Consider the following 27,704-nt stretch of genomic DNA (forward strand, 5'->3'; position numbering starts at 1 on the left):
ACATGACTTCCCTCATCCCGTAAGCAGCCACCCCTGGGAGGAGAAAAGAGGAGGAAGAGGAGGAGGAGAGGAGAGAAAGGAGTCACATAATGTCCTCTTTAATGTATTTAAAACAAGACAGGAACAGTAACAACAGATGTGAGATTTATTTTGAGGAAGAGAAGAACATCCCAAGTGTTAAAAGAAGGAAAACAGCAGTTTGGGAAAACAAAGAAACAAACTGAGAGACTAAAAATCAAGACTCCACCTATCTATGAAGTGGACAAAGCTGAGTAAACATTTCACAAGAGCGCTAGAAAACACCTGCATTGCTCCAAATACCATCAAAAGTGAATAACAATTTAATGAAAATAAAAAAGACTGAAAAACAACTTTACTGGAAAAGTGCTTATAGGCCATTATTTTTCAAAACCATTTGTTTGTAAAAAATATGTACTTACAGTGAGGGAAAAAAGTATTTGATCCCCTGCTGATTTTGTACATTTGCCAACTGACAAAGACATGATCAGTCTATACTTTGAATGGTAGGTTTATTTGAACTGTGAGAGACATAATAACAACAAAAAAATCCAGAAAAACGCATGTCAAAAATTTTATAAATTGATTTGCATTTTAATGAGGGAAATAAGTATTTGACCCTCTCTCAATCAGAAAGATTTCTGGCTCCCAGGTGTCTTTTATACAGGTAACGAGCTGAGATTAGGAGCACACTCTTAAAGGGAGTGCTCCTAATCTCAGCTTGTTACCTGTATAAAAGACGCCTGTCCACAGAAGCAATCAATCAATCAGATTCCAAACTCTCCACAATGGCCAAGACCAAAGAGCTCTCCAATGATGTCAGGGACAAGATTGTAGACCTACACAAGGCTGGAATGGGCTACAAGACCATCGCCAAGCAGCTTGGTGAGAAGGTTACAACAGTTGGTGTGATTATTCGCAAATGGAAGAAACACAAAATAACTGTCAATCTCCCTCGGCCTGGGGCTCCATGCAAGATCTCACCTCGTGGAGTTGCAATGATCATGAGAACGGTGAGGAATCAGCCCAGAACTACACGGGAGGATCTTGTCAAGGATCTCAAGGCAGCTGGGACCATAGTCACCAAGAAAACAATTGGTAACACACTACACCGTGAAGGACTGAAATCCTGCAGCGCCCGCAAGGTCCCCCTGCTCAAGAAAGCACATATACAGGCCCATTTGAAGTTTGCCAATGAACATCTAAATGATTCAGAGGAGAACTGGGTGAAAGTGTTGTGGTCAGATGAGACCAAAATCGAGCTCTTTGCCATCAACTCAACTCACTGTGTTTGGAGGAGGAGGAATGCTGCCTATGACCCCAAGAACACCATCTCACCGTCAAACATGGAGGTGGAAACATTATGCTTTGGGGGTGTTTTTCTGCTAAGGGGACTTAGCCGCATCAAAGGGACGATGGACGGGGCCATGTACCGTAAAATCTTGGGTGAGAACCTCCTTCCCTCAGCCAGGGCATTGAAAATGGGTTGTGGATGGGTATTCCAGCATGACAATGACCCAAAACACACGGCCAAGGCAACAAAGGAGTGGCTCAAGAAGAGGCACATTAAGGTCCTGGAGTGGCCTAGCCAGTCTCCAGACCTTAATCCCATAGAAATTCTGTGGAGGGAGCTGAAGGTTCGAGTTGCCAAACGTCAGCCTCGAAACCTTTATGACTTGGAGAAGATCTGCAGAGAGGAGTGGGACAAAATGCCTCATGAGATGTGTGCAAACCCGGTGGCCAACTACAAGAAACATCTGACCTCTGTGATTGCCAACAAGGGTTTTGCCACCAAGTACTAAGTCATGTTTTGCAGAGGGGTCAAATACTTATTTCCCTCATTAAAATGCAAATCAATTTATAATATTTCTGACATGCATTTTTCTGGATTTTGTTGTTGTTATTCTGTCTCTCACTGTTCAAATAAACCTACCATTAAAATTATAGACTGATCATGTCTTTGTCAGTGGGCAAACGTACAAAATCAGTAGGGGATCAAATACTTTTTTCCCTCACTGTATGGTCTTTCACTCCCTTATCATCTTGCGTCACATCCCCCCCCCCCCCCCACCCCCCCCACCCCCCCATGGAAGATAACTCTCCAAAACACTACAACTGTGATTGTCCTTGCAGTGAATGTGTATGTGTCAAGGTCCTTTCTGCTTAGACCGCGGGTGTTACCGCACAGGACAAGCTTACGAAATGTAAAATAGGAAGATATGTGCCAGTGAGCAAAGTGAAGTCTCTGCCAAGGAGCTTTGTGTGTACCGTAACAGGCAATGAAGAAACCTAAGTGCCCAGATATTTTGTATATTGATGCAACCACAGTATTTTACAACTCTTGCTAGACTCGTTTTTTTTTTTTAAAGCAGTTTGTAAAGTTTTATTGTTGTCAGTTTCTTTTTTTCTCTCTTTTGTTTCACTTTTCATGATTACATGTTTGATTTTAAAATCTCCCCTTCCAATATGTTTTGAAAATAAAAAATGTTGTGGATGCATCAGAAATTGTAATTGTAGAATAACTCATTAACAATGTGTTCTTTATCTTTTTTTATTTTGTAATGACCACATCCACTATGTACCGGTGCTGTAACTATTAAATATACATGACTTTAAATACTATTTATTATTTGTGGGTGACTGTTGTATGTACAGTAAGATGCTACAGCACCATGTTGTAAGAAAAAACAAATAAAGCCACTTTTCAGTAAAACATTACTCTTTTCTACATATCAAGTTAACCAACTGAATGTTAATGCACTAAAACAATCAGTAGATAAACACTAACCAAAAACAAGTAAATTGTCACATTTATTTTTCAAATTTCCAATATAAGTAGGGTAATATGAAAAACAGTCACAATAACATACAAAACAACTTTTGAACAGAGTTGTATATACAGAGTGAAGCATCATTGAACAATATACATTTAGTGTATTTACTGCTGCCAGGAGTACTAAACAAACCTGTATAAAACACAAAAAAATATAGTAAAAATATTACATTTCAAAGATGCACATACGATTAAGAATAACTCAACTGTAATCTAGTGAGGGGATCACATTTTCATCAACTCTTCTATGCTAGAGAAACAGTGCCACCTGTGCACGGCATTCAGTAAAGCACTCTTTTTTTTGTTGAAAAAGGTTTGTTGCCTCAGAATCACAATTATGTAAAGTTGTATATAAAACATATCTCCTTCCTTCCACAGTAACCTGATCTATAGGAGCCCTGTAGTGCAGTTAAACTTGCATTGTATAACCCAGACCCTCAGTCAAAATGTTGGTATGTTACTTACATGGTCCAAAATGTAAAACCTTCCCCCGTTTTAATTATTGTTATTCATGAGGTTTGGAAGTGAAGCTCATTTGAAATATCAGTTGAACTATCAAGCCATTTTATATCAAAATAAAATTGAGGAAATCTGAGAAAAGATGATGGCCAAATGATGAAGATGGAAAATTACATGTTTGAGTACATGCCCTGTTAAGGGGGTTAATAATCACATTGAGGTACAATAATATGTCAAGGTGTTGAGATAAAGGAATAAACAGAACACCTAACTAATTTTTCTTGCTGCAAAAAACAATCAAATGGATGTGTGTCTTTGGCAATACCTGATGCTTTTCTGACAGCTAAAATTCCAAAGCCAAACCTGATGGGAGTAGAGCTACTCTTGGGTAAAATAATTTTATAATAAATAGAATAATTATTAAATAGGTGTAGTAACTCTAAAGCCGGGTGTACACTACATGATTCTGGCTTCGATTTAGCTGTCCCAGACAAGTTTTTGAGATTGTCCTTGCAGATTTTGTGCCGATAAAACCAAACCTGTTTGTAAATATTGGGACATCTGGGACTGCTCAAAGATGAGATCGGTAGCCCTCAGATTGCGTCTTTGACCCACTCACATTAAACGAGCGTCAGTGATGGCTGCGCGCCACTAGTAGGCAACGACATGGGGATTTTGTCTCCGATCTCAAAAACTTGTCTGGGACAGCTAAATCGTGGCCAAAATCCTGTAGTGTGCACCCGGCTAAAGAGGTTGTTTCATTGCTCCGATGCCTGTGGGTCGCTTGGTGGCTCTGCGGTCTCCTGGCAGACCATGACCTGGCCTGAGGCACTGCTAGGCTTGATCCGCTGACCAGTCTTACCACAGAACGTGCTCTGGAAATCCTGAGGGAGAGGAGAAAGTCGCCACAGGAGAATAGCACTCTTTGGCAGGGTTTCCCAAACTCGGTCCTGGGGCCTCCTAGTTGTATGTTTTGTTTTTTGCCCTAGCACTACACAGCGGACTCAAATAACCAACTAATCATCAAGCTTTGATTATTTTAATCCGCTGTGTAGTGCTAGGGCAAAAACAAAAATGTGCACCAAGGGGGGGCACCAGGACGGAGTTTGGGAAACCCTGCTCTATGGTACCTCAGGACACTACAGCAGCATGACACAATAATATGTATGTTCAGGGCTTGACATTCACTTTTTTAGACTCAAGTGGGAAAGATTTTTTACTTGTCCAAAAGCTCAAGTCACTTATCCCCCCCAGAGTATGAATGAACATTGATTCTGGAAAATGAATGCTCCGTTTTTGTTGCGCACGGCATTAGCAGCATTTTAGCCAGACTGTTATACTAGCTATCTAGTCTGTTTTTATAAATGTGAGCATAAAAAACAATTATATAAAGGAATTGCCAACTCGTTCTCATTCTGAGAAATAAGGTAGGCCACTTGATTTCAACATCTGAACAAAGTGGACAGGCTAGCATGCTGTTCAAACAGTTTGAGGACAGAAGGGTGCGTTCATAACAATTAAACTGTTTTACCTTGTTAGCTAGCAAATACTAGATCCAAGTTGGCTAGACTTTAAATATCAAGATTAGCTGGCTACTCACTAGCACGTGGGCTTATGCTTGAGAGATTGCTTATGAGACCTGTGTTCATTTTCTATAATGCCTGCTACCAGAAGTTGGTCATTATTAGTGAATGTGCATTATGCATGGTTCTGGTTAAATTTGTAACAAAAACTGCATTTTCATAGACTGTCTTGAAAACCAGATCAGTGATTATTGCAAAAAAGCAGGGTACATTTCTTAGGATAAATGAATTACATTATTAATGGGTCTTATGATTGTGGAAGGCCCTGAATTCATTAGATTATTGCTGACTGTTTGAAATGCAGTGTATTTTACCTTTAATTGTAGAACAAAGCTTATTTAAAGAAAAATAAATAGAGATATCGTAAATCGCCCATAAGTTTGAAAGAAAAGATATCTATGATTTGTAGGTCATATCACCTAGCCCTACAATGAGGCTGATGTAAGAGATAAGACCATTTATCTTAAAATGCGGATAAAGTTTTATTTCTTCATATTATAAGCTCAACGATGCGCACTTGGCTGTAGGCTACGCAGGAATGTTCCAAAATGCAATTGCGGGAAAACACCATTCTCAAAAGCGTACCGCATGTGTGAGCGGATGAAAATATCAGTTAGAAATTAAGAAAGAGGGGAGATCTAAAGATGCATCAAATAGCATGGGTTACTTACAAGGCATTCGGAAAGTATTCAGACCCCTTGACTTTTTCCACATTTTGTTACGTTACAGCCTTATTCTAAAATGGATTAAATGAACAATTTTGTGTGTATAAATGGGAGGTGCACAGTCACGGGACGCTTTTAATTGTATTTGCATACGTATTCAGACCCTTTGCTATGAGACTCAAAATTGAGCTCAGGTGCATCCTGTTTCCATTGATCATCTTTGAGATGTTTCTACAACTTGATTGGAGTCCACCTGTGGTAAATTCAATTGATTGGACATGATTTGGAAAGGCACACACCTGTCTATATAAGGTCCCACAATTGACAGTGCATGTCAGAGCAAAAACTAAGCCATGAGGTCAAAGGAATTATTATTTTTAATACATTTGCAAAAATGTCTAAAAACCTGTTTTTGCTTTGTCATTATGGGCTAGTGTGTGTAGATTGATGAGGGGGAAAAACAATTGAATACATTTTAGAATAAGGCTGTTATGTAACAAAATGTGGAAAAAGTCAAGGGGTCTGAATACTTTCCGAATGCACTGTATATGACTAGGATTGTGCCTTTGGCTGCTGGACAATAAAATTAAGTTGATTTGAAAACCAATAGAACATGAGAAAAATGCTGGTTTCAACGGCATATTAAGTGTTTATAAAATAATTCCCTCAACATTTCTATGGTTGTAAACAAGGTAAGACATGCTTCATAAAATTACATAAAACTTCCAGGTTTTAAACAATTAAGTTTATGGGTAAATAGTTTCAAAATGCTGACCGCCTCTGCTCAGATTCAGAGTGGGTGATGTGCGGTGCGCAACAGGCACGGTCCTTCACTCTCCGGTCCTGTGACCATTTGATCTGAATGAACCATGCCGCGAGTATTTCAACAGAATCAATCCTTTAGACGTTAATGTTAATTATCCTTCATTATAATTGTCAAACATGACTGGCGTTTAGCCTATATTTATGTAATTAAAAGTCTCATTAAAGTTTGGCTACATTTTCTGGCGCCTCCCTCATGTCAGCATCGGTTTGGACATGAGGTTGTAGCCAATATGCATATCACCTACACTTTGACATACACTTTTTTATTTATGTACATGATTTAAAAAAAAATATTATTCCAATTTTGGCCTCTGATCGGATTAATTGTTTGAAATGTATATTCTTCTTGATCAACTATTTTTCTTTGACTTGTCCCGGACAAGAGGACAAGCGTTAATGTCGAGCCCTGCTGTTGATGAGATCATACCATATAGGGCCTATCAACTTAAGTCAGGCACACCTGTTTAATGGAGTCCCCATACACCTCTCGGATGTACTTGAGGAAAGCGGTGGTCCATTGCAGGGTGGTGGCTTTATCAGTCTCATTGTTGCAGAACGGCGCCAGCACATTAAGCTCATCACAGCAGATGCGAATCCTCCTCCTATACCCAAGTAAAAGGTTTGAGGTGTGTACTAAGTTTGCTCTTTTATGGTTAAGGTTTAGTATGCTGTGCATTTTGGGTCTGAATGTTAATGATCAAGAGTAAACAGTTTGTGTGTCTGAGTGTGACAGTACGCACAAGTGTGTATCTGATTACCTGCGTTCCCGCTCCTTGCTGTTGTGCCTCTCTCTGCGCTGGCTACTTTCCACTGGAGGTCCTACTCTCTTTCTGGTGCCTGCTCCTCCAGCTGCTCTTCCTGCCGCTGAGTCTGGGACGACACCGGGGGGGGCCTTGCCAATACGGGGGCCACAGGTCCTACCAAGTTTAGCAGTGGGTGCAGGCCTCGCCAGAGCATCATCTGAAAGAGATACAGAGGGTGTTAAGAGTTCGAAAAAACTGATGTTTTGTTCAGCAATACTACAGTACATGACATAGCCATGAGAAGCATGCTGAATTTGGAGAAGCATGCTGAATTTGGAGAAGATAAACAAATGAGACATACTGAGATAGAGAGAGAATGTACATGCAGTTTTGTTATGAGTGCTCTCAAAATCAAGCTAAACAGTGAACATACTGACACGTACATACCTTCCACCTTCACCCAAAGTTGCTCCTCTGTTGGGTTGGGGCGGTTGACGCATGGCACTTTGTCAGTCATCTTGTCTTGCCGGTAGCTGAATGTGAAGTTCTTTGGAATGATCAACCCTTGATGCTTATTGGGTTCAAGATTTTGAAGGACATTCCCAAACCCCTAGGAATAGAAGACTTGTTAAAACATAGCACTGAATGTCTTCCTCGTAACAATAGAAAACAATTACATCTCGATTTATTAGTAACATCAGTAGTATGTTGCTCATACTTGACGGGTGCCAGCGATGGGGTTGAACATGCTTCCATATGGGTATGACACCTCAATTGGGTAGCCCCGATCTGACCTCACCCACTTCTGCAGTTGTGGATGGATTGCTGCTTCTTGCGCCTCATTGGACTGATGTAGCATTGTCAAAACACTGTAGCAGAAAGACAAACGTGTTTTTAGTCCTGTAGAGAATGTACAGCTATAAACAAAGTATACATTATCATCACTCAAAATTGAGGGATAAAAACGTACTTGCTAAGAGCAGCTGATTGCGCGTCCTGTTCTCTGGGGGTGCAGTTGAACCTCTTCTCCAAGCGAACTCGGGCGGGTGGATTTGGCCTGGACAGTAGCTGTGCGCTACCGTTGTTGTATGCTTCAAAGCCACATTCCCCGGTTGCATCCACTGCACTCCTGACTTTAGCCAACACGGAGCCGAGGACTTCTCCGCAAGTGGTGGGTGTCCTTTCTCCAGATATAACGTTCCCGTCGCTGACCTGTACCATTTTAATTTCCTGGATGTCAACATGTCCACTCTGGTTCGAGCTGCCGAGGGCGTACTGCTGCTCATCATTTGAAGTTGATGTGGCATCAGGTGGGGAGTTCTGGGGAGACCTTGTTGGGTATTCAGCCTCACAGTTTGTGGTCATAGGTTGGGGTGCGGGGCTGCCCACAGTAAATATGGTAGTGTTGAACCGGGTATCTCCAGATCCCTCTGGATCAGAAACCTGTGCCTCCATGTGTGACTGGATGATGTGCTGAAGATGGGTGTACTCCACTTCTGTCATCTCCATCAGGTTGAGCTCAGTGCCCAAAATCTGGCCTTGATTGTTTGGAACACACCCATTTTGGCTTGCGATCAACTCGACAGGATCTGGGTTGTACTGCCCAGGTGCAGGTGACATATGAATGGTTTTACAAGCCAAAGACATCGACATTCCTGTTGAGGAGAGAAACAGATTATTAATGTCAGGCTTGAACAATAACACAACTAGTTTCAAATTCAACAAAGCTAGCTATTTGTCTGTTTACCGAGGAAGAGGCTAACGTTAGCCAGACATCAGCCCATTGATTTAGCTAACAAGCTACTTTTCCCGCTCTGATTGATCAATTCACCTCCCGCATCTCATAGCAACGCTCGCTACTCTATGTCAACTCACTTCACATGAGATCCAAAATACAACTACTACCGCGCGAGCTACACTTATTTTCACTGACATTTTGAATTATAGCTAGCTAGTAGAAATGTGACTATTTAGTCAACTTAAAAATGAGTTTCTAAACATTCAACTATGCAGTAACGTTAGCTAGCTAAGTTAGCAGATGTTAGCTAGCTCAGAGATACTTTTTAGTATTTTCTTTAGCTTGCTAGCTAGAGTAGCAAAGTATCAATGGCTAGCTAAAGTTAGTTAGCCAGAAACGTTTATCTTTCACCACCCTTATAATTGTATCAATTAAATATTTGACAACTATCTGAATAGATGTATAGACGTGTATTTAAGTAGTCTTCAATTATAATTTCATTAAATTATCAAAACTGTCGTAAAACAGGCTCATGTTCAGAATTTTACCAACCGATTTGACAGACCAGAGAACGAACAGACGTGATCTGACGCCAGGTGTTTTCATTGGCCCCAAAACAATGCATCCTCAGTACTGTCAATCCATCAAAATTATTCAAAATTATTTTTCTGAGATTATTTGGTAATTTGCTCGACTCCTCCCATCATAAAAAAACTGGGAAATCATAAACGTTCAACGATTTTAATTATTTGCTTATGTGGAAATTACCTTAGTGCAGAATAACTCACCCTTCCAATGAAACCATCAGTTCAACCACTCACCTAACCTAACATAGCAGGCGTAGAAAAAAACAAGACGCCTGAGCGGAGACCCTACTTCGGTTTTTCAGGTTAAAAGCGATCAATGTTAATTCGAGTTGCCTCCTCTGTAATTCTCCTGCCTCCTAATAAACGTAATGTGAAAACGTGCCTGGTATTCTAATTGATTTGTGTTGGGCTGGCCGGGTTTATGGTTTGTGCAACATTGTAGGCTAGCCTAAAGACTGACCAAGCGTGGCCATTACTGTTGTGTCAGAGAGAAGGGCGCCTGAATCTCTCACATAACTACAGTGAGATTCACTAAAATGAAATAACTCTGAATACTACACCAGGAGTAGACCTATAATTTAGCCACAGAGTATTAATAGCTTTTTTTTCATAGCCTAGCTGTGGATTGTGTGTAGCCCAATTACAAATTATAGCCGAGTCGGGAACGCGCTTCAAATCTGTCATTGAACAGCATGCAGCCAAAACAGCCTTTTGCAATATTTCAATTAAAATCGCGGGAAAACACAGGTTGGATAGCAAATGGCTCCAGCTGAAAAGAGAATACTAATCTGTCTGTAGGCTACCTAAATATTTTATCTTCCAAATAGGCCTATTGAGAGAACAGCATTGTTTTACAAAGTTAGCTAAAACAAGCGAGAGATAGGCTTTTGGCACGAGCACATCGGCGGTCGCTGGTGAGTGAGTTGCACCTCATCGTCAGTGAAACTGGAAAGTTTTTTTTGGGAATATAATTTCCTCCTTATATTGTACAATATGTGTGTCTTCACACACTTAGACCTGGATTCAAAACAATGTCGTTTTTATTGATCTCAGATTCTCAGTTTGTCAGTGTCAAAGTAGCCTGTCATTTCGATCATTTGTGCGGTAATAAAAAAGATTCAGTCATGTAAAATGATGTAGAATTGCAAGAAATGCGTTATAAAAGGACACATTTTTTCCGGGCCCTAGTCTACAATTCCCCCAAATTTTTTACGTTATGAATATACTGATATTTTGTCTTTATTTAATCTTCATTCAAACATTGTAGTTGAATGCCTATATGTACTGTTTTCCGTTTTTCTGAACAGACTATTCAGAATATAATGAATTTAAGCAATGCATGATGGCTAATGGTTTTTTATTCGGTTGTAGTTCCATATATTTCTTACAAAAAACAAACGTGTAAACCGTTTTTATTGACAAGAATGTAACTGAAAATACCATAGCAGCCTTGCCATTGTTCATCAATACCAATTTTTTTTTTTTCATATAACATTTGGGGAAATGTATTCTGTCATTGTAGTCTTAAAATATTGTTGGCCAACAATATAGCTAAGGTCAACAATAACGTAGCTAAGGTGAATTAAGAAAGTTGCATAGACAACATAGAATATGTGGATATTTTTGTTGCATTACTTGCATATATTTGGATATCATTCTCACTTATTATATTAGCCACCTATAGTTAGGCTATATATTCACCTTTTTCCTCTTAGCATCTTCAAAGAAATACACATTGCCACTCAATCTGTATTCATCTTGTGACTTCTCCTTGGAAGAAGGACAGAGGGACCCTAGGAGGGACATAAAGGAGTTGATCAAATCCTGTTAAGACATAGACAATCGGGTGAGATGAGGTCCTAACTAGTCAATGATCTAAATTGATTGTTCATGTACAAGGGAGGAGCCGAAACTTGCAGACACTGTAGCCTTTAAGGACTGGAGTTGCACACATGTCATAGAACAACATGAAAAAGAAAGTGACAGAGTAATAATGCATTGTTGGTAAATGGTGACAGACTGACTGATCTGCAAGTAATAATACATATTTATTTGTAATGCAAAGTGATTTGTAGATCAGTCAGTGTGCGTGTGGAGGAGGATGAAGACCTTTAGTTATGTGCAGGACATAGTAAAACACACAGCTATCAATGACATGCAGCTTTTCTCATAGACACGGGAGGTTACTATGTGAAGGAATGTGTTAGGATTGGAAGTTGTCTCTTTATGTTTCTTTTGAGATGGTATGGCCTCCAAGACCATCTGGATGAGGCCAGTAAAAAGGCAGAACAGCTTGCTGAGGAGCTCAACCAAGAGAAGGACCCACAAGCCCAACTGGAAGAGGCCAATAACGAGGCAAAAAGGCTGGCTGAGGAGCTCAACCCAGAACCGGTAATGTAACAAGTCATACATTACCGGTAATGTAACCCCTATAACTCCCATACGTGCACAAATATTCCCAACACACACCCAGCACCACAGCATTATGATTTATCATTGCAATTTGTTTGTCAAAGTAGAGCCCACATGGCACAAATTTAAATTTAAACGTAGACTCAGTGATATGACCTGATCACGGGCATCAATGATATTGCACATTGAGCATGAGGCATAAGGGTGCACTTGTTAGCATCCTTGTGAACATCTACACATGTTAGCTGTGTGAGTGAGCCAGAACGTGGGTCTACTGCAGGTGCCTTTCCTCAGCTGACAAATCACTTCACCTTAGGTGAAAATAAGGGCCAGTACATCAAGAGCCAGACTAGTGCAAACTTTTGGGCCAGTCACTGAGGGGGAAGAATCAGGCATTGATGAGCGATTTTAATAGATTCATCTATACAATTCCTTGTTATTCAGTGGCCTTTTTTCAAAAAATTTATTAAAGCCGTAATCGGTAGTTGAAACAATAACAAAGCTCACTCCCCTTCCCGATTTTGGTAAAAAGCTCCCCTGTTTTGGTAAAAAGTTGAGTGATGGGGTTGGGGAAATGTAACCACTTTCAATTTATAGACAGAGCTATGGATGCAATAACTTACCATCAATTATATTAAAATAACAGTTTTAACCATGTTTTAAGGCTATACAGTGTTTTTTTAAACATTTACTTTGTTTGCAAACATTTGACTAAAACAAGCATTTTAGTTTGTGTAAAACAAGCTTATATTTTGGGTTCTGATGGGGTATGACAGTTGAATTAAACTCATGAGGCATTAATAAGTTATAATCTTCAAGAATCAATGGGTACATATCATTAATATAAGTCCAAAAATGGCTGTATCAACTGCTGAATGCCCCTTTAAATCTGATCCTTTTTTGCATATCTCATTTTAGAGACAAGGACCAGTTTTCAGCATTGATGAAGAAATAGGTATGTATAAATTGTTTCACTGTCAAAATTGGGGTCATCTTGGTGTTACTGAATTATACTACACTACATATTTATTTTGACAGTGATGCAACATTTTTAAATGTGGCTCTATTCTCCAGAATTTCGGATTTGAGATCAAATGTTTGATATGAGGTTACAGTACAGAATGTCACCTTTTATTTTAGGGTATTTTCAGACATATCTGATTTACTATTTAGAAATGAAAACACTTTATATATCTAGACCCCCCCCCCCTTACTTACATTTTTACATTTACATTTTTAGTCATTTAGCAGACGCTCTTATCCAGAGCGACTTACAGGAGCAGCACATCGACAGATTTTTCTCCTAGTCGGCTCGGGGATTAGAACCAGCGACCTTTCGGTTACTGGCACTACGCTCTTAACCACTAAGCTACCTGCCGCCCTACTTACAATAAAAGTGACTACAAAATGACACAAATTATTCACCATTCAGTTCCTATTGGGCGCAATATAATCTGAAACACAACCAAAACAAGCTGTAAATGTATCCAACAAGTTTGTAGATTCACAAGCTTGATGTAGTCATTGTGTTCTAGGAATATGGGTCCAAATACTAAACTTTTGACAACTTTAATCCATACATGAAATGTGTCTAAATACTTATGACATCGTCAAATGGTGGGGCTAGTTGCAAGTTGTATTAGTCGTATGTACTGGATACAGATGGTAACACCATCCAACGAAATGCTTACTTGCAGGTTCCTTCTTGACGATGCAATTCAAAATGCTGGAGTATAGAGACAAATTCAACATTTTAGCATCACTGTCCAAATCCTTCTGTAGAGGACTGCAATAACAAAATCCTGGCAGGGCTTTTTCCTGTACATTTCCTTCAATATGAAGCAATCTGCCATTCCACATTATGGAATTAGTCTTAGCTGAATTCATTCAAATCCACTATTGGAATGTTTACACAGTGTCTTTCCTTTTGCAACCACTGTCTGTAATTGTGGAAGCTGGAAGCATTTGCCTTTGAGGAGAGTTTACTCTGTAGTCAAAATACACTGAGTGTACAAAACATTCCTAATATTGAGTTGCACTCCCCTTTGCCCTCAGAACAGCCTCAATTCGTCAGGGCATGGACTCTACAAGGTGTCGAAAGCGTTCCACAGGGATGCTTCCCACAGTTGTGGCAAGTTGGCTGGATGTCCTTTGGGTGGTGGACCATTCTTGATACACACGGGAAACTGTTGATCGTGAAAAACCCAGGAACGCTGTAGTTCTTGACACAAACCGGTGCGCCTGGCACCTACTACCACACCCCGTTCAAAGGCACTTACATATTTTGTCTTGCCCATTGACCCTCTGAATGGCACACATACACAATCCATGTCTCAATTGTTTCAAGGCTTAAACATCCTCCTTTAGCCTGTCTCCTCCCCTTCATCTACACTGAAGTGGATTTAACAAGTGACATCAATAAGGGATCATAGCTTTCACCTGGTCAGTCTGTTTTGTACACTCAGTGTGTTTTTGCTGTTTTAAGAACATTCAGAATTTCTTTTCGACGATGGAATCATGTTCTATTGTGTGATATTCCATTTTAGACTTAATACTCAATATTTTGGTCTGCCCTGTAATTTAATTTACTGTAGAATCAAAGCTGAGGTTTTTGCTTGTCACACCATAGATTCTGCAGAGATATATTTGCTGTCACCTACTTACAGCCCTATGTGCGATTTAAAAGATGAATTATATTTTAAATATTATTTATTCCGTTTTTATTGTGTTTTCAAAAATGCAATACTTCATTGAGAAATTAACATCCTCCTTGCTGACTTAGAAGACCCTGAGTGTGCAAATCCTGCTGTACCTGGTGCATCACACAGTTGAAGTGTGAAGAAGGAACTCTCACCGGATAGGTGGAGGGAGTCCAAGCCTGAGATCGTAGATTCTCTGCTGGCTGCAGAGCATGCTTCTCAGAAGCATGCAATGTGAAAACGGCTATTCTGCAATGTAGAGACTGTCTGCCGAAACAGCTTTACTGCGAAGACTGCAATGTCTCTACACATGCAAAGTTCCTCTTGCACAACAGAGTCCATGATCGCGGGATTCTACACGCCCCTTCCTCCAACCACAGCCATATCTCTCCACAGTGATGGCAAATATGCACTTCATGAACAGGGTGTGTTTTTATATTTTTTCGTGGCTGAATGTATTATATCAAAGTTAAAATGTATTCTTGTTTATTGTTGTATAAAATATTGTCCCTAGATTGTTTCTTACCATTGGACGTACCAGAGGTGATATGTGGTTGCCTGACAAGCCCCATCCATGTTGGCCCTGGGAAACATATCATCCTCGTAGGAATAAATGGTACAGTACGTGCAATATCTACAAGAACCAAACAGTGATGTAGCAACGCAATGTAAAACGACATTAATTCAGACTGTACATTTCTTTCCTCAAAGTCGCTACAATGTCACAGTGCCTGTGCTGACCTGCACAACCTGTCTTAGCACCTGGACAGCAAACCTGGCAGATCTGATAAAGAATGGGTACTGGCCTGCCACTGTCAACTGTGACACCATATACCAGGTAGATCTGTTCAGCTCTTTTGAGGAGCTGAAAGTGTCAGCCACAGGAATGTCCTATCTGGCGTTTATGCAGATTTTGGAGCAGCGAACTGACTTCTTTGGCAGGGTAACAATAAATTATACTCAGCTTTACCAATGTATGACTTCAGGTTAACAATATGTTAAAGTTATGTTACACATACCGTTGTAACAAAATGTATTTCCAGTACAACAACTACGTTAACTTCAGGTCTCTTGCTACAGTATGTGTTAGCCTCCTGCACCACTGTCCTGCTATGCCCCTCTTCCATCCAATATTTCCTGCTCTTTACAACATAAGTACTCATGCTACTTTTGCGTTGGCTTTCACCTGCTTTGCTGGCAACACTATGCACTTGCCCTGCTTTAACTCAAATCCAGTCAGCCATAGTGAATTATAGTACGTTTTGTTTATAGTATTGTTGTAAGTTATTTAATTAGAAGACAATGAACTAGACCTTATCATGTCAGTCTGCAGCTGGCATGTATAGTTGTCTAGAGAACTTTCACTAAAGACATGAAGTGGGAAGGACAATCCCTCTCAGACAACCGCTGGTACATCTGTAGTATCCATCCTAAGCAGCACTACGACCAGAAACTCTACCAAGGACATTGGGATCTCTGGTGGGAAAACCAGAGTCCTATATCATCAACTCAACTATCGAGGACAGCTACACGTAAATACATGTTGCATTTCTAATCCGAATGAGCGTTATTAGGGTGCATAAGTATTGTGATTACTGTGAGCATAGTCTCCAAAGTAACCACGATAGTTTGAATCTCTGTCTCTCCCTTCCACTCTGATCCTCCTTCTACCCAAGCAGTCATGCGATTGTTAGTCCAGTCCACTAGGGACCTGTTTTCATTGTATTCCGTTAGTAATAAATAACCTATGTGTGTTTGTATTGTGTTATTATTTAGTTAGTTAGTAAATAAATAATTAAGCCAATTTGTGTATTGCTGATTCATCAATAAGGTTAGGGTTCTTGCAGTTTCAAGGATTATGCGATGTTCAGAATGAGACTGATAAGAGGTAATTATTTGATAAGTGACTTATCGTTATATAACATATCTTCTATGAGTTTAATTCGGGAGATGGTAACTCGTTAAACAACTTATTCGGTGGTGCCCCAAATTCCTAATGAGTTAATTGTTACATAATTAATTTAATCGAGTGATAATTAAACATAGTTAGGTGATTCGATAAGTAACAGTCATACATTAAAGTAAGTCACGTCACGACACACCACTCCCTCCATTCAGAATGTGTCCCCACGCTTCACTGTCCCAAATGCAACACACTTTACAAGTGCTTCTTTTTGACAATCTCCCACTTCTGATCTCCATTGTAGCGAACACCAGGGGTAGCTCAGCGCCCTCAGCTAGATTTGAAAAACCTAACCACTGTCCCGTTAACGCCTCGCTCCCCCAAAAGTGTTCAACCTATACTCTTCTACTTCCTTGTCTAGGGTTATGGAAAAGGGGTATGTGGAGCATCCCAGTGGACAGCAGCTAAAGTCGTCAAGGAAAACAAACTACAAACTTGATCAAGAGGGACTTGAAGTTGCCGTCTGCCGCCACGGAATACTTCTGAGGAGCCTCAACATGATGTGTGGAGAGATCTTTGCGTACCCACTGTTCTTGCAGAAGGAGTTGTCTGGCAGCAGGAACATACAATTAATGTGTACGGATGTGATCTGCAAATTTTGGCCATACTTGACCAAAGTTGCCCTTCATTGTCCAGAGCTCGCCACTCTTCTGGACATGAAGCCACTTCTTTCCATCATGCATGCAAAGGCACATCGTTTGAAATGCGAGGTAAGTTTTTCTTTATTAAACTGTTGAAAGAGAATTTCCAGCGTCAGTCCTTAACAAGGCTTCCCATTTAGATGTTTGTTATTCACATAATTGCAATATTAAGTCAATATTATTTTTGATGTAAATTAAGATTAAGTGGGGAGGACGGAATCAGGAAGGAGCTGGCACAACTCTGGGGGAGGAAGTGGAACAAGGGAACATCTGCTTGTCGAGGGCTGCAATCTGTTCCAAGCAAATGTCCAAAGGAGGTAAACTATTTGTTTAAGGTTGTTCTATTCAGCTATGTCAGCACTTATCTGGAATAAGGAGTTCTATTTGGCTTTTCTAGCAAGAACAGACATGGTATCCATCCAGGCCATGGGGTGGAACAGAAGAACCTGGACAGAACATTGTCCAGAAGATACTTGAAGGTATATTGTGTTAGAAGGTATATTATTTTAGAAGTAGTGACCCGATCCTGCAGGTTCATGCTCTACAACATTCGGAGAGTACGACCCTGCCTTACACAGGAAGCGGCACAGGTCCTAATCCAGGCACTTGTCATCTCCCGTCTGGATTACTGCAACTCGCTGTTGGCTGGGCTCCCTGCCTGTGCCATTAAACCCCTACAACTCATCCAGAATGCCGCAGCCCGTCTGGTGTTCAACCTTCCCAAGTTCTCTCACGTCACCCCGCTCCTCCGCACACTCCACTGGCTTCCAGTTGAAGCTCGCATCTGTTACAAGACCATGGTGCTTGCCTATGGAGCTGTGAGGGGATCGGCACCTCTGTACCTTCAGGCTCTGATCAGTCCCTACACCCAAACGAGGGCATTGCGTTCATCCACCTCTGGCCTGCTGGCTCCCCTTCCTCTGCGGAAGCATAGTTCCCGCTCAGCCCAGTCAAAACTGTTCGCTGCTCTGGCACCCCAATGGTGGAACAAGCTCCCTCACGACGCCAGGACAGCGGAGTCACTCACCACCTTCCGGAGACATTTGAAACCCCACCTCTTTAAGGAATACCTGGGATAGGATAAAGTAATCCTTCTACCCCCCCGCCACCACCCCCCCCCCCCCCCCCCCCCAAAAAAAAACAAACAAAAAAAAAAACACATATTGTAAAGTGGTTATCCCACTGGCTATAGGGTGAATGCACCAATTTGTAAGTCGCTCTGGATAAGAGCGTCTGCTAAATGACGTAAATGTAAATGTAAATGTAAAGTATTATATCTATGCATTTAATGTATTTTTAAACAATTAATTATTCAGTTTTATTTTTGTCATAATTCTCAGACAACAGCAAAAATCCAGGAGGAGACCCAGACTCTCGGAAATTTGAAGAGTGATATGGGTGTAGGCGATGAGACTCTGGACAACGGAAGTTCAGCAATGGGCTAATACAGGTAAATTAATACAAATAAAAAAGAATCCTAAATGTAACTCTCCTGGACTGTCACCTTGACGTGGTGGAGAGGCTTGCGTACTCCAATGACCCTGAGAGCTAAGCAAGAGAGGGTGTATTCCACCGGCAGGTGCATTCAAGCCGGACAGGTCGAAGGGTATGAGGCAGACAAAACATTCCCTGGTCCTCCAGGTTGGGGGTTATGCATTGGGCTCACTCACTCACCCATCACATAACAAATAATTTGTTACAAAAACCTTTGCAGGCCATATGTTCCTCCAGGAAGTGAGTGCAACTACTCACCGTGGGACATATATTGTTAATTTATGGATTTATTGTATTTCAGAGGAAACAGCTGAGAACATGGATGGTCCCCAGGTACTATAGAGAACAATTGAAGTCCTGTTTCTTAGCATCAAACAAAGGAAACAGAACCTCTACCGTCAGACAGGTTTATTACATTTCATGAATATTGAATTGCACACACTTCATTTCTCTTTCATTTCAAAGCCATGCAATTTAACAAATAATTCCATTCTCCTTTTGTTTTGATGACAGATGGATGCAAGAGACGACATCCCCTGCGTAGACAAATATTGGAAGGAAAGGCCAAATTGACAGCTGCCAGATTCAGCAATACCATCTGCAGATGAGATCCTTTCCGCAGACCTTCATGCATGGCCTTGGGAGCTGCATGGACAAAGTAAGTAGTAGGTTTGTGTGTCACAATAACTATGTTTCTGTTTTGCTATCTGTGTTTGTTCAGTTGCGCAAACACAGACAGCACTACCATTAAAGTTACAAATCAACATTGCATTCTTATGAATTTACAGCTGACCTACCCACAAAGAAAATAGTATTTGACCGGGTGATGCTCCTGAGACGGCTGAAGGAGGAAGAGTTAATTGGCCTAAAGGAAGTCAAGCAGCACTGGGAAAGCCTAAAGAGGGAATCGGAGCCTTGCTTCACATGTGGCACTTGACCTAAGCAGGCAAAGTAGGTGAACTTTCATTAGTATGTACAATTGAATTGTTGTCCCCTGTAGCTCAGTTGGTAGAGCATGGCGCTTACAACGCCAGGGTTGTGGGTTCGTTTCCCACGGGGGGCCAGTATGAAAATGTATGCACTCACTAACTGTAAGTCGCTCTGGATAAGAGCGTCTGCTAAATGACTAAAATGTAAATGTAAATGTTGGCACCCTGTAATTGCTATTGTATTTAAGGAATACTTCATTGTATTTACCCTACACATTACGATTGTTGGTGTTAGGCTGGCAATTGAATCAGTCGGAAGCTGGGAGCAGAGGTCTCTTCTCCATGCTTCAGAGAAGATTCAGTAGCCTCAGAAGACACCAGGACTCTGTCAAACTGATATACAGCAAAGCTATGGGCCAAGATACCTCCCACCTAGAAGATAACTTCATAGATGACCTCCTGGAAGAGGACCTAGATGACATCTATGACAGCATCCACTACAGCTCTGATGACGAGGAATCTATCACAGACTGAAGGTGTTCGTTTGGGTGGGCACAGTTTGCACTGGGTGAAAAGTGATTCCATTCGTTTTGCATATGTGCTTTATCTGCCTTCCTAAGGAAAAACTATTTAAGTCATAACTATTTAAGCTTGAAATGTGTGATTCTTAAGATTTAATAAGGTCCCCTTACTAAACCTTCATGTCAAATAACGTTCGGATATGTTCATCTATTCTTGATTAAAAAATCATCAACATTTGGGAAAAAGTCGACTGTGGGTGGCGCTACTGAGCACCCCATGGCCACCAGGGGTATGGGATTGCATAATTATGTCTGATTCATGCAAAATATTATTTGTGCCAAGCCATAAACCTGAGCTACAAAAAACAACACAAATATATTTTGAGGGATTCCATGACCTTTCCACGGACAACTAGCCTAGAGGCCAAGCAGATAGACGGTCTGTCTCCATGCGCTAAACATGCTGCATGTCAATATGACTCAGGGGTAGGCATATATTCAACAGAAAAAAATGCAGGTAAAGTAATATACGTAATAGCATTATATATACTGTATATATAATCAATATATATATAAGCTATGTTGATATACACGTAGGCCTGTTATTTTAATATATAGCCTAGCTAAAGGCCTATAATAAACTTGGATATGAATTGCGAAGTTCAAGATCAGTCGGCCGAAATGCTTTCCAAAATGCAACATTCTCATCACTTTTGATGATTATTTTCTCATAAGACATTCACTAAGTACTAAAGTTGATCAGCCCAATCCACTGCTCATAACTAATATATCAACATTGGACTATGTTCCTGGGTCAAAAGTAGTGCACTTTCAAGGGAATAGGGTGGCATTTGGAACGAAATGATCCAGTACCTTTATGCATTGAACTAACATTGTTCCAGTAGAAAGACAGAAGGAAACAAGTGACCTTTAAGTCTCAGATTTGCATTCATTTGTTCCAAACAGAATGTTGTAGCTTAACTATATTGTAAAAGGTACAGATAAAATGAAGAACTGTGTATGTTAACCTGTGCGCCTTTTATTCCAGGACCACGGACAGCTACTGCTAGCTAGTGCGGGAGAAATGCAAGGCATGCCGTGGCGAGTTCAGAACCACGGCAGTGGAGACTGGAGAGCGTCACTAACAACAAATAGGAAGACCACAAGATGATTTTTGCCTACTGTTAACATTGCAATTTCAAATCACGATATGAATCTTCTGTGATTTTCAACCATCTGACCTACTACTGTCTGATTCATATAGCCTGATTTTTTATGTGTGTTCTTTATTATATCAACTGATTGCTTCTATATGGGGTGCTTTGGCTGAAAGACCAACACGTTTGATCTGGAGCCCATAGACTATGTAATTTGCAAATTAACAGTCTATACAGTAAATATTAGTGTATCTACTCCATAAGATAATTAGCTATGTGCATTGTGTTATAGAAATAGACATAGGCTAAAGAGTGAAATTAAACATATATATTTCATAACATAGTAAAATGAATCAATTCAAACATAAAATACAAAAATACTCAACTTCTGACTACTTTAATACACATAAATGAATGTATCACAATACTTTTGGTCCCCTAAAATGGGGGGACTATGCACAAAAAGTGCTGTAATTTCTAAACGGTTCACCAGATATGGATGGAAATACCCTCAAATTAAAGATGACAGGCTGCACTTTAACCTCATAGTCATTGTATCATTTCAAATCCTGGAGTGCTGGAGTAGAGCCAAAACAAAACAAAAATTGTAATTCTTGTAATACTTTAGCTCACTGTATATCAAGAAGATCTAAATGAATATTCTCATGAAACTGATTGAGATCAAATGGTTGGCATGCTGATGCTCCATGAATGTTTCAATGGTAGAAAATGACGAATTTGGCCAACCATTTATGATTGACAGTGATAAATGTGAAGGGAGAGTGAGGAAGACATTTGCGCATAAAGTAGAGGTTAAACAGGAGAAACCCGGTCCTCGGCCTTGATCCAGTCATCGTCTCATTTCTTGCCACTGTAAGACAAGAAAGAAAACATAAAAAGGACTGTCATGTTTTTAAGCAGAAATAGAAAATAAATAATTCAATATTTAATCGTGAGCAAGGGTTGCACCTATTCCTTTCAAATGGTTTTATGATTTTTGGATGCACCTTGTCTCACATTGGTCGAACGCCTTCTCCTCTCAAATATATTATTTAAACTACAGTCGTGGTCAAAAGTTTTGAGAATGACACAAATATAAATTTTCACAAAGTCTGCTGCCTCAGTTTTTATGATGGCAATTTGCAAATACTGCAGAACGTTATGAAGAGTGATCAGATGAATTGCAATTAATTGCAAAGTCCCTCTTTGCCATGAAAATGAACTTAATCCCCAAAAAACATTTCCACTGCATTTCAGGCCTGCCACAAAAGGACCAGCTGACATCATGTCAGTGATTCTCTCGTTAACACAGGTGAGAGTGTTGACGAGGACAAGGCTGGAGATCACTCTGTCATGCTGATTGAGTTAAAATAACAGACAGGAAGCTTTAAAAGGTAAGGTGGTGATTGAAATCATTGTTCTTCCTCTGTTAACCATGGTTACCTGCAAGGAAACACGTGCCGTCATCATTGCTTTGCACAAAAAGGGCTTCACAGGCAAGGATATTGCTGCTAGTGAGATTGCACCTAAATCAACCATTTATCAGATCATCAAGAACTTAAAGGAGAGAGGTTCAATTGTTGTGAAGAAGGCTTCAGGGCGCCCAAGAAAGTCCATCAAGCGCCAGGACCATCTCCTAAAGTTGATTCAGCTGCGGGATCGGGGTACCACCAGTGCAGAGCTTGCTCAGGAATAGCAACAGGCAGGTGTGAGTGCATCTGCACGCACAGTGAGACAAAGACTTTTGGAGGATGGCCTGGTGTCAAGAAGGGCAGCGAGGAAGCCACTTCTCTCCAGGAAAAACATCAGGGACAGACTGATATTCTGCAAAAGGTACAGGGATTGGACTGCTGAGGACTGGGGTAAAGTCATTTTCTCTGATGAATCCCCTTTCCGATTGTTTGGGGCATCCGGAAAAAAGCTTGTCCGGAGAAGACAAGGTGAGCGCTACCATCAGTCCTGTGTCATGCCAACAGTAAAGAATCCTGAGACCATTCATGTGTGGGGTTGCTTCTCAGCGAAGGGAGTGGGCTCACTCACAACACAGCCATGAATAAAGAATGGTACCAACACATCTTCCGAGAGCAACTTCTCCCAACCATCCAAGAACAGTTTGGTGACGAACAATGCCTTTTCCAGCATGATGGAGCACCTTGCCATAAGTGATAACTAAGTGGCTCGGGGAACAAAACATCGACATTTTGGGTCCATGGCCAGGAAACTCCCCAGACCTTAATCCCATTGAGAACTTGTGGTCAATCCTCAAGAGGCGGGTGGACAAACAAAAACCCACAAATTCGGACAAACTCCAAGCATTGATTATGCAAGAATGGGCTGCCATCAGTCAGGATGTGGCCCAGGAGTTAATTGACAGCATGCCAGGGCGGATTGCAGGTCTTGAAAAAGAAGGGTCAACACTGCAAATATTGACTCTGCATAAACTTAATGTAATTGTCAATAAAAGCCTTTGACACTTATGGAATGCTTGTAATTATACTTCAGTATACCATAGTAACATCTGACAAAAATATCTAAAAACACTGAAGCAGCAAACCTTGTGAAGACCAATATTTGTGTCATTCTCAAAACTTTTGACCACGACCATACATAAAGTGCCTTGCAAAAGTATTCATACCCCTTGGATTTCTTCACATTTTATTGTGTTACAAAGTTGGATTGAAATTTATTTAATTTAGATTTTGTCAACAATCAACTCAAAATGGTGTACTTTACTATCAAAGTGGAAGAACATTTTGATTTTTTATAAAGATTAATAAAAGATTTGAGAACTAAAATATAGTCGTTGCATAAGTATTCAGCCCCTTTGTTTCGGCATGCCTAAATTAGTTCACAAGTTAAATTTGGCTTAACAAATCGCATAATATGTTATATGGACTCAATAGGGGTTGACATGATTTTTGAATGACTATCCATACCTCTGTCCCCCATACATACAATATCTAAGGTCCCTCAGTCAAGTATTGAATTTCAAGCACAGATTCAACTACAAAGACCAGGGAGCTTTTCGAAAGCCTCATAAAGAAGGGCGTGATTGGTAGACGGGTAACAATAACAAATCAGGCATTGCATATCTCTTTAAGCATTATCAAATTAATAATTATGGTGTGGATTATTTATTAAACCACACAGACACATCAAAGATACAGTCGTCCTTCTGAACTGAGATGCAGGACAGGAATGAAACTGCTCAGGGATGTCACCATGAGGCCATTGGTGATTTGAAAACAGTTACAGGCTGTCATGGTAGAAAAACTGAGGATGGATCAACATCATTGTAGTGACGCCACAATAATGACTTAAATGACAGTGAAAAGAAGAATACAAATATACATAATAAAAATAATAAAAAACATGCATCTTGTATGCAACAGGGCACTAAAGTTCATACTGAAAAAAACAACAGCAAAATAATAAACTTTTTGACCTAAATGCAAAGCCTTATGTTTGGGGATGTAGTATTTTAAATAAAAGGTTTCATGTACTATAACTTTAATACACTTTAAGTGAATTTGTCCAAATACTTATGGCTTTTTCAAATTGGGGGGACTATATACATAAAGAGCTTTCATTTCTAAATTGTAAAAAGGTGACCTTCTGTACTATCGCCTCATATGAAACATTTGATCTCAAATCCAAAATGCTGGAGTTTAGAGTCAAACTGTATATTTTAGCTTCACCGTCCAAATACATATGGTGTTGAGTGTACAGTATATCCTCAATTCATTCTAGGAGATTAGTTGAAGTAAACATACCATCCAGAGCATGGCTTCCACCTCACTTTCTGCTCCTGAACCTTTATTATGCAAGAAATATAAATTATTTTTTTATTTTAAAGCTGCACTATGCAGAAATCGCTCCGTCATGTCATGGTTGCTCATGTCAGCTGTTTGAAGCTGGTGTACAAAAGTAAAAGTCTCAAAAAAAAGAACGGGAAGCATATAAATAACGCATACTGTAGGACAGATCTACTGCTTCTTAGACTTGCTTTCAAGTAGGATGAAAGATCTGTAACTCACATTTCTATGTGAATTTGGTCGGGTCACCCAAAAAGTTACATATTGCCACTTTAACTACAAGGTCTATGCACTGCAAGTTAACTACACTTGGTGTTGCACTAGGATTAGCCTGTAAATACAGTCAATTTCTGCTAAATGGCATATTATATTATATTTCAATGTACTGCAGATTATTTACCTCCTTTGAAGGCAAGAATTTCGAGAATATAGTTTGCCCAGGATGCACTGGACACTGAAACAATAAATACATTTATTTAAATCACCACCCATCAGAACATTAATAAAGTTAGCGTGCCAGTCATTTGCATTATACATTTTTACATCTATGCCTTAGAAATGGTTATTTGGCTGTCCACATAGGAGAACCCTTTTGGTTCCATGTAGAACCCAATAGAGTTCTACCTGGAACCAAAAAGGGTTCTCCAATGGGGACAGCTGAAGAACCCTTTTGGAACCCTTTTTTCAAAGAGTGTACAGTATGCCTGCTTCCTGAAAAGTAGGGGACCATCAATCACTGGAAATAATTTATTAAAAACATTATTGAAGTTATAAGTTAGATACTGATTTACCTTTTTGCATGTAGTCATATTTCCTCTTCCTTGGTCGGGGTTGGATGGGGTTAAATGTGTCATGCTCAGCGGATTGGAGGGTTTTTTGAGGGTGACAGGACTACAGGACTTTCTCCCCGTCTTCTTTGGTTTGGTTTGGGTGTAGCTGGTCTCCTGGGCAGTGGGGGATATCGGGGGTTCAACCTGGTTGGGGATCCGGGTGTAGCTGGTCTCCTGGGTGGTGGGGGATATCGGGGGTTCAACCTGGTTGGGGATCCGGGTATAGCTGGTCTCCTGGGTGGTGGGGGATATCGGGGGTTCAACCTGGTTGAGGATGGGGGTGTAGCTGGTCTCCTGGGGGGCAACTGTATCAGACAGTTCTTGGGCAGCAACAGGAGGAGGGTTGGAGGGTTGTAGTGTGGGGTCATGGGTGTTGATTGCCACTGCGAAATAGAACATATTAAGGAAATGGGACAGACAAGTGGACAACAGTTTCCAAATGGCAGAGGTGAGCATGTATATTTAAGCAATAAGGCCTGAGGAGGTGTGGTATGTGGCCAATATACCAGTGTACATGGCCAATATACCACGGCTAAAGGCTGTTCTTATGCATAACACAATGCGGAGTGCCTGGACACAGCCCTTAGCCGTGGTATATTGGCCATATATCACAAACCCCTGAGGTGCCTTATTGCTATTATAAACTGGTTACCAACGTAATTAGAGCAGTAAAAATAAATGTTTTGTCATACCCATGGTATACGGTCTTGCATGTAGTCAAGGCTTTCAGATGATCAGCATTTAGGGCTGGAACCACCCAGTTTATAAATAAACTTCAGACAGCCCTGTATATGTGCTTTCTTCACAGGATATGTGAAAAGAATGTGTTGAAATGTTGCTTCCCTGAACTAAGTCCTCTACTTTAATAATAACGCATTAAACATACATAGCTTCACAGTTGTAGAAACTAACAAACAATCAACAATCTAACTAAACACCAGACTAAACAAAAGGAAGAAAAACATGAAACAAAAGACTTGTTTATACCTGGTGCTAACATGCGTCCTTTGTCCCGATCTTGTCCACATTCTGATTATGACCACATTTTTTAAATTGCGTCTACACATGGTCTTATCCGTCCACTGTGTCTGCATTGTGAACAGATTTCCTGGTCCCGCCTTGTATGCTAATGCTTTGACAGATATTATTTCAAAATAATATATATATATTTTTTTTAAGACTCATATATATTCCATAAGTCAATGGTGCCACCTGTCAATGATTTTAGAAGGCAGGATGAATTAAATGGTTTCACTGTCACCTCCAGACGTGGTCAGGAAGATCACAATGTTTATTTTAATCGTCTACACCTGTCTGAAAATGTGGGCACAATCAGACTATGGACAAGATCAGGACATATAATGCATGTTAGAACCAGGTATAAACATGGCTAAATAGAGGTACGCAGGGCTCAAGGAAAGGGTGTGACGTGTGAGTATGTGAGTGAGCGAACAGGTGAGTAAGCGAGCAGGTGTTGCGCGTACAGTGGGGGAAAAAAGTATTTAGTCAGCCACCAATTGTGCAAGTTCTCCCACTTAAAAAGATGAGAGAGGCCTGTAATTTTCACCATAGGTACACGTCAACTATGACAGACAAAATGAGAGAGAAAAAATCCAGAAAATCACATTGTAGGATTTTTAATGAATTTATTTGCAAATTATGGTGGAAAATAAGTATTTGGTCAATAACAAAAGTTTCTCAATACTTTGTTATATACCCTTTGTTGGCAATGACACAGGTCAAACGTTTTCTGTAAGTCTTCACAAGGTTTTCACACACTGTTGCTGGTATT

The 27,704-nt window shown here is 40.3% G+C and overlaps 1 protein-coding gene across 1 annotated transcript; it reads right to left on the reverse strand.

Moving 5' to 3' along the window:
* Window positions 1-4,068: 4,068 nt before the first annotated feature.
* On the reverse strand, window positions 4,069-26,608 carry LOC311147601 (transcription factor-like 5 protein; the record flags this gene model as incomplete). Its single annotated transcript, XM_084184342.1, has 8 exons — window positions 4,069-4,194; window positions 6,844-6,985; window positions 7,142-7,343; window positions 7,574-7,736; window positions 7,845-7,995; window positions 8,097-8,781; window positions 25,975-26,295; window positions 26,605-26,608. The coding sequence occupies 8 exons, from the start codon at window positions 26,606-26,608 to the stop codon at window positions 4,069-4,071; spliced, it is 1,794 nt and encodes a 597-aa protein (XP_084040468.1).
* Window positions 26,609-27,704: the final 1,096 nt, after the last annotated feature.

This window comes from Coregonus lavaretus (assembly GCF_964263955.1).
Source record: "Coregonus lavaretus genome assembly, chromosome: 20".
NCBI classification, from domain to species: domain Eukaryota; kingdom Metazoa; phylum Chordata; class Actinopteri; order Salmoniformes; family Salmonidae; genus Coregonus; species Coregonus lavaretus.